Consider the following 8,282-nt stretch of genomic DNA (forward strand, 5'->3'; position numbering starts at 1 on the left):
GTGAGGGTAGAGGTGCGGGGAATGGGTCGGACACGGTTGAGGGCCCTGTCAACCACAGTGGGGGGAAATCCTCGGTTGAGGAAAACGGAGGTCATATCAGAAGCACCGTCATGGAAGGTAGCATCATCAGAGCAGATGCGTCGGAGACGGAGAAACTGGGAGAATGGAATGGAGTCCTTACAGGAGGTAGGGTGTGAAGAAGTGTAGTCGAGGTAGCTGTGGGAGTCAGTGGGCTTATAATGGATATTGGTAGACAACCTATCCCCAGAGATGGAGACAGAGAAGTCGAGGAAGGGAAGGGAAGTGTCAGAGATGGACCATGTAAAGGTGAGAGAAGGGTGGAAATTGGAAGCAAAGTTGATAAAGTTTTCTAGTTCGGGGCGGGAGCAGGAAACGGCACCGATACAGTCATCAATGTACCGGAAAAAGAGTTGGGGGAGGGGGCCTGAGTAGGACTGGAACAAAGAATGCTCGACATATCCCACAAAAAGACAGGCATAACTAGGACCCATGCGGGTACCCATAGCGACACCTTTTACTTGAAGGAAATGCATGGAGTTGAAGGAGAAGTTGTTCAATGTGAGAACAAGTTCAGCCAGGCGGAGGAGGGTGTTGGTGGATGGGGACTGGTTGGGCCTCTGTTCCAGGAAGAAGCGGAGAGCCCTCAAACCATCCTGGTGGGGGATGGAGGTGTAGAGCGATTGGACGTCCATAGTGAAGAGGAGGCGGTTGGGACCAGGAAACTGGAAATTGTCAAAATGACGTAGGGCGTCAGAAGAGTCACGGATGTAGGTGGGAAGAGACTGGACCAGTGGAGAAAAGATAGAGTCTAGATAGGAAGAAATAAGTTCAGTTGGGCAGGAGCAGGCTGACACAATGGGTCTGCCGGGACAGTCCCGTTTGTGGATTTTGGGAAGGAGGTAGAAGCGGGCTGTCCGGGGTTGCGGGACTATGAGGTTGGAAGCTGTAGAGGGAAGATCTCCTGAGGAGATGTAGAGGTCGGTACGCCATACAACAACAGCACCACCCTTGTCTGCAGTTTTGATGACCATGTCGGGGTTAGACCTGAGAGAACGGAGTGCCTCAAGTTCAGAGGGGGACAGGTTAGAGTGAGTGAGGGGGGCAGAGAAATTGAGACGACCAATGTCTCGCCGACAGTTTTCAATGAAGAGATCAAGAGCGGGTAAGAGGCCAGGGTGAGGGGTCCAGGTAGAGGGAGAATGCTGGAGGCGGGTGAATGGGTCTGCTGGTCGGGGGGAGGACTCCTGGTCGAAGAAGTGAGCCCGGAGGCGGAGGCGACGGAAGAAGAGCTCAACGTCATGCCGAGCGCGAAATTCATTGAGGTGGGGGCGTAAGGGGATAAAACTGAGACCTTTGCTGAGTACAGAACGCTCAGCATCAGAGAGGGGGAGGTCAGAGGGTATAGTGAATACACAGCAAGGGGTCAGATCAGAAGGGGTGGGGTCAGAGGGAAGTGAAGCGGAAGGAGGATCTGGAGGGGCATTAGTCCCCATCAGCTGCTGGAGCTTGCGTTCCTTAACACCTGAAAGGAAGAAAAAAAGTTTTTTGTTAATGCGTCGGATGAGACGTAAGATGAGATGAAACTGCGGAGTAGAACAGATTTGAGATAAGGTGAGACGGTGCTGCTGGAGAGAGAGGTCCAGTGTGTGCATATGGCGGCGCATAGCACTGAGTGTGGATCTCAGGATGCGGCGAGAGTAGCAGTCCGAGGAACGTTGTATTTCTCGGAGATACCTGTGATCCTGGGTGGTTTCAAAGCATGATGGGTGAAACTGCAGTTGGAATCCACGTGGAATCAGTCGGAGCCGGAGACAGTCACTGAGGAAGGAGATGTGGCTGTGAAAACGAGTTTTGGTAGATACCTTATCAAACACCAGGAGGGAAATAGAAAGCAATGAAGGTGAACAAGGTAAACGCCGCATCTGCTCTGATGATGCTACCTTCCATGACGGTGCTTCTGATATGACCTCCTTTTTCCTCAACCGAGGATTTCCCCCCACTGTGGTTGACAGGGCCCTCAACCGTGTCCGACCCATTCCCCGCACCTCTACCCTCACCCCTTCCCCTCCCTCCCAGAACCGTGACAGGGTTCCCCTTGTCCTCACTTTTCATCCCACCAGCCTCCATATCCAAAGGATCATCCTCCGCCATTTTCGCCACCTCCAGCGTGATGCCACTACCAAACGCATCTTCCCCTCCCTTCCCCTGTCAGCATTCCGAAGGGATCGTTCCCTCCGCGACACCCTGGTCCACTCCTCCATTACCCCCACCACCTCGTCCCCGTCCCAGGGCACCTTCCCTTGCAATCGCAGGAGGTGTAATACCTGCCCATTTACCTCCTCTCTCCTCACTATCCCAGGCCCCAAACACTCCTTTCAGGTGAAGCAGCGATTTACTTGTACTTCTTTCAATGTAGTATACTGTATTCGCTGCTCACAGTGTGGTCTCCTCTACATTGGGGAGACCAAGCGCAGACTGGGTGACCGCTTTGCGGAACATCTCCGCTCAGTCCGCAAGCAGGACCCTGAGCTTCCGGTTGCTTGCCATTTCAACACTCCCCCCTGCTCTCATGCTCACATCTCTGTCCTGGGATTGCTGCAGTGTTCCAGTGAACATCAACGCAAGCTCGAGGAACAGCATCTCATCTACCGATTAGGCACACTACAGCCTGCCGGACTGAACATTGAGTTCAATAATTTCAGAGCATGACAGCCCCCCACTTTACTTTCATTTTTCGTCATTTTTAGTTATTTTTTCTTCCTTTTTTTTTGCATTCCTTTTTACATTTTTTACAATCTATTTTTGCATTTATTTCATTTCATCTTAGTTTGTTCAGTTTGCTTACCCACTGTTTTTTTCAGGTTGTTTTTCTTCAGGTTTGCACTTGCTGCTGTTCAATATTCAGTATATTCACACCTAATCTGTACTAATGCTTTGTCTTTCAACACACCATTAACATATTGTTTGCCTTTGCTCCGTGACCTTTTGGTCAGCTATGTGGCCTGGTCCAATCTGCACCTTCTCCTTTGTTATCTCTTGCCCAACCCCCACCTCACTTGTTTATAATCTGTGACTTTTCTAATATTTGTCAGTTCCGAAGAAGGGTCACTGACCCGAAACGTTAACTCTGCTTCTCTTTCCACAGATGCTGCCAGACCTGCTGAGTGAATCCAGCATTTCTTGTTTTTGTTTCAGATTTCCAGCATCCGCAGTATTTTGCTTTTATATTGGAAAGTCCCAGATTCACTGAGTTAGCTGATCTCAGTCTGGCATGTTTTTTGGGTCACCATGGTTTACCTCAGCACCATTAAATTAGGTTGTGAACAGTCAGGATTTCTGCTCCCCTGACCACTGTCCAGTGGCTCCAGCTGAAGAGTGCATGTGTGCAGACATTAAGTGAGAATAGGCGCCTGTGTGGTTGTGATGCCCCTGTGGAAAAAAATAGCTGGCCAAAACCCTCTGTCTAGTTTTACCCATAAAGAATGGCCCCTTGACAAGGTACTGGAGGCTGCCCAGTATCAAGGGCAGCCGGAGAGAATCAAAGATGCTGTGTTATATTTAGTGATTTGGAGGCACTTCCCACTCTGTCATAAAATTTGTGTTTACAGTTTACTTAAACACAACAGGTTGCTCGGAGCCACTTGGGATGAAGTCAAGGTTCATTGGAGACAAGCAGATTACTGCCTCGAGTACCTACAAAATGTGGGGGATTGATGCTTTCACCTGGGCACCTTGCTTAGCACGTCTGGATAAACAAGGAAAAACCAATGCCTGGACTGCTGAGCTCAGCAACGAATCCGAGTGGCTTCAGGTATCATTCCTAAACCTTCTTGACTAAATGAATGCAATTGAAGTTCAAGTCCACTTTTTCATGATTTATTGAATGGATAAATTGGGGACTGGATAGTGCAAAGATTGGGCAGGTGGCCTATCTCCCTCTTATGGAACATTCTAGTGCTATTGTAACCTAATTTTAAGATTTGAACTGAGCTTGGTAAATGTGGATCCAGAAAAAAAAATCTCTTCATACAAAAGTTTGCGGGAATGTGAAATACACTGTCCCTGAAGGTTGTAATTGTAAAATCACTTGATATGTTTGAAAGGAGATAGATGCTTTCTTGGCAACTAAGGGTGTTAAGTAATGTGAACAGAATTGGAATTAAAAAGATGGAACTGCCATAGCTATCACAACGATGGAAGAAGTTCGAACAATTGAAAGGCTTCCTCTTTTTCCTGTGTTCCTACTATAATATAGTTTCCTGCCCAGGAGCAGATCTGCTGGAAATAACAGGAGATGAATCTCAGACAGCAGTGAACTTCAAATACGCGTTGCTACAGAAACAACAGTCCATCATTTGCAACCAACATTTAAAATCTGATCACGTTATTAGGAAAAGTAAAACCATAAATCCCCAAATATGTGTAGAAAGTAATAATCCCAGGTCCTATTGGGACCATGTGAGTATTATGTATCGAATGCATAGTTTTGAGATGATTAGCATAGATTATAATATTGGATTGATATCCTTGAGTTTTTCCATCACCTACACCACATGGAGTGCCGCGGTTCAAGAAAGCAACTCATTACCACCTTCTAAAGGGCAATTGGGGATGGGCAACAAATGCTTACAGGACAAGAATGAATTTAAAAAAATGATCTTTGGAGGAGGTTGTTGGGGGTGGAGGGTGGGGATGGTCAAGGAGATGTTTCCCAAAGTTGCATCTAATTAGCACTTTTCTTCTGGGACTGTTTGCCTCCCACCAGAGTTGCAGGTGGAAAGGGACAATTTTGACTGATTTGTTCCCTCCCCATGACCAAGTAAGTCCATCAAGACTCAATGCCTAGGCTCATACAGGAGGAATTGCAACTTGGGTGGGATATGAGAGTGGTTTCACTACCCAAACAGCTAGGCTACAGCACTAGTTACCACCTTCAGAAGCAGCAAACTGCTGGCATAAAAATTGGAGGGAAAAATCAAATGTGTTGCACAGAGACCATGAGTTTGCGATTTTTACACGGTCTGCTCGAAGGACTCAGCTCGATTGGGCTAGAGCTCTTTCATCATTTTTATCACTCAGATGTACCTTCTGTGATGTTTATCTGTTGTCTCTTTTCTAGATTGACCTCACGATTCCTAAAAAAGTCACTGGCATTATCACCCAAGGAGCGAAAGATTTTGGAGTACCTCAATATGTAGAATCCTTTAAAATTGCCTACAGTGACGATGGAGAGTTGTGGTCTATTTACCAAGACAACGTCACAAGAAGAGACAAGGTAAACAAGATGGTGTGGTATATATTTATGGTGCTGTGTGCTAAGAAGCCTAACAGACTGGAGAAAACTTCAAAAGAAGTTAGTGGGGAAACAATTCACATTTATTCTTGTTACTGTTTGTAGCTATATGTGTGTCAGCTTGGCTCAGTTACTGGCAATTCTCCCTCCGAAGAAGCGATTATGGGTGAAAGCCCCAGGCCAGGTCTTGTGCACCTACTCTATAATGACAGTCCAGTTCAATACTGAGGAATTGTCAGAGGGGCTGTCCTCCTGATCAGATATCAGACTGCGACCCCATTTGCCTGCTCCAGTAGTTCAGGTGGATGTTACAACAATATGAGTGGAAAACTGAAGCTACCATCAGAGGCTTCCTGCCTGCAGGGGAGTTTTCCTGGATTCCTGGGCCAACATTCCTCCCTTAGCCACCCCCATCAAAAACAGATGGCGGGATCTTGCTGTGTGCAGAATGGGTACTGTGTTTCCCTATGTCATAGTCCCTGCACTTCAAAGTAATTTGTCTTTATGGGAAATACTTTGGGACATTTCTGAGCGATAAGCTCAATATAAATACAATTGTTTTTCCAGCTTAGATTTAATTAGCCCTGTTAGGGGCAGTTGATCAAAGGCTAATGAAGCCTGCTAGTTAAAAATTGGGCAGCGGCATTCTTGTACTGAAAACTGGTGAGGTCTGACTAGGCCATTTGGAGCTACTGGGGGGAATTCTCCTGCAGCCGGTATTGAGCAAGTGAATTTCAGTAAGTTTCCGGCTCTGTAGCTTACATCCATCTCACTGCCCTGAGTGTGATTTCCCTCCCACTGCCCCTAGGAGGACTGCTGTTGGCAACTCCTTCCCTACCTGTGAAGGAGTGGGTGGTGGTGGTAAGGAAGCAAAGGCTGGCAGCCAGTGGATTTCCCTCCTTTACAGCCAGTTTCTGGCACCGTCATGTAAAAGGCAGTGATAGATAATGGGAAGGAGCTGCTAATGTCCTTAGTTCTCACAGTGGAGAAAACCTTGTAGTCGTCTCCTCTTCTTTCAGTTAGCCCCTAACATTAACCTGCTTAAAAAAACCTACCTCTTGGCTCAGGCCCTCAGTGCGAGTTTCCCTCCTCATTCCTGAGTGCATCTGGCCCTTTAAGGTCCCTCACTATTCTCTGGTGCTGCAGTTTAGTTGATCTTAGCCAGGGATAGTCTTGGGGGCAATTCACCTCAGCCAGTTAGTGCAAAGGAGGGGGAAGAAAAAAGTTCCCACTCCTGTTGGCACACCAGTGACCCCTGCTGGAAAATGTGTGCATGGACCTCAGAGAGCTGGAATAGGCCCAGCTGTGATGCCTCTTCATGATTCAGTGGTCTACCGCCACTCACTGTCTAAAATCACACATGATGAATGGTCAGTTAAGTGAGGTACTGGAGCCCATGGAACAATCCCAGCTTGAGGAAAAGAGAATGAGGGGGAGGGATTTGGGGAATAAAAGGCTTGTAATCAGAACAAAGATTAACATTTTCTTTGCTTATTGAAACCATCACTGTAGGTTTTCCAGGGAAACTACGACAACTACAGCCACAAGAGAAACATATTCGATCCCCCTTTCTATGCACAGTTTGTCCGGATCTTGCCTCAGACCTGGCACGAGCGGATCACTCTCCGTGTGGAGCTGCTGGGATGTCAGGAATAGACGCTTGCTTCTTGCATGCAATAGAGGAACATTCAATATGTCTTACGCGCTGATCTGCATCACTGTATTGTACCTGTTTATACACACTGGAACACCAGCTTCACTTTATGGTAACTTTTCATTGGCAGTAACCCTTTTTAAACCCATATTTTAAAGTGACAGGATCCATAATTTCTGTAGTGTGCCTCCTCTTGACCTGTGGCCCTGCACGATTTGCTAGGCCCCAGTGTGTCTGAAACTCCATTCTCAGCTTGCCATGGGATGTTAATGGGAACTCCTGCTGTTTCCTCCTCTTCTCTTGCTCACAGGCAATGGAATGCTATTGGGAGGCAGGGTTACCTCAGTTTCCACACAGTGAGTGAAAGAGCCCTATTAAAATGAAAGATTGGGCCCATTGGTCCTATTCCTATGGGGAAATGACTGACCTCTGTTTGATAACTGAATGGAGAAGTGTGATTGAAGTCAGGAGCTCAGCTAGTGGGGAAATCTCAAGTGTAGACCTATATCCCATCCCTGCTTGGCCCAGTATCTCTGAGAACGCTTTAAGTGATTGGGATTTTGGCCCTTACCAGAATAATGAGTTTGTGACACTAATGGATTAAAAGTGAAAACCTCTGCTGCCAACTTAGCCTGGGGACTCTCCAATGTGACAGAGCAGAAAGGTTCTTTATACCACATCATTGACAAGGCTGTGTGTTTCTTTTTGTAGATTTGGATTATGCAGTGGAATTTCTAATAAAGATTTAAACTTATTGGGGGTAATTTAACTCTTTACGATAATGCAAAGCAGACGATATCGGATCAGTTGCTTATTCTACATCTCCTGGTTTTCACTTTGTATTCCATTGAATTTAACAGAAAATCAGGAGAGATGTAGAACGGGGGAGCAATTCAATATTGCCCAAAGTCAAAATTACCCCCATTAACTCCTCCACGAAGATCCTTAAGGGTTAGTAATCCCTGTTACAATGTGGTTCTGTTTATGTGCAAGACACTGGGGCAATATAAGTGGATCCCTTTTGCTATACAGTGAGTGTCTCACTGCAACTGCCAACGACTGGGTTGTGCAGTGATGGTCAAAGCAGCCTCAGATTGGGACAGACTGAACGTCTGCGGGAGAACACCCACGCAGTTTGATAGCAATGAATGCAAGTGACATCCTGAGACTAAAGACAGAACAAGTGTTTCTCACAAAGGAGAATGGAAATCTGGGACACTGTTGAGGCTGGGGGTGTCAATTGAAAATTTCAAAACTGAGGTTGATTTTTGTTAGGCAAGGATATTAAGGGCTATGTATCCAAGGCGGGTAGAT

At 46.6% G+C, this 8,282-nt stretch overlaps 1 protein-coding gene across 4 annotated transcripts in view; it reads left to right on the plus strand.

The window, feature by feature from the left end:
* Nucleotides 1–7,722, plus strand: part of LOC137352525 (lactadherin-like) — a 78,917-nt gene extending 71,195 nt beyond the window's left edge. For 2 of the 4 annotated variants that reach the window (XM_068018074.1, XM_068018076.1), the window contains 3 exons: nt 3,630–3,832; nt 5,141–5,296; nt 6,827–7,722. In XM_068018074.1, coding sequence (XP_067874175.1) covers nt 3,630–3,832; nt 5,141–5,296; nt 6,827–6,970 — 503 coding nt within the window. In that variant the 3' untranslated portion in view covers nt 6,971–7,722. The remainder of the gene's footprint in view (nt 1–3,629; nt 3,833–5,140; nt 5,297–6,826) is intronic. The other 2 variants (XM_068018075.1, XM_068018077.1) reach the window with 1 other exon arrangement.
* Nucleotides 7,723–8,282: the final 560 nt, after the last annotated feature.

The sequence above is a fragment of the Heterodontus francisci genome, chromosome 38, assembly GCF_036365525.1.
Source record: "Heterodontus francisci isolate sHetFra1 chromosome 38, sHetFra1.hap1, whole genome shotgun sequence".
NCBI classification, from domain to species: Eukaryota; Metazoa; Chordata; class Chondrichthyes; order Heterodontiformes; family Heterodontidae; genus Heterodontus; species Heterodontus francisci.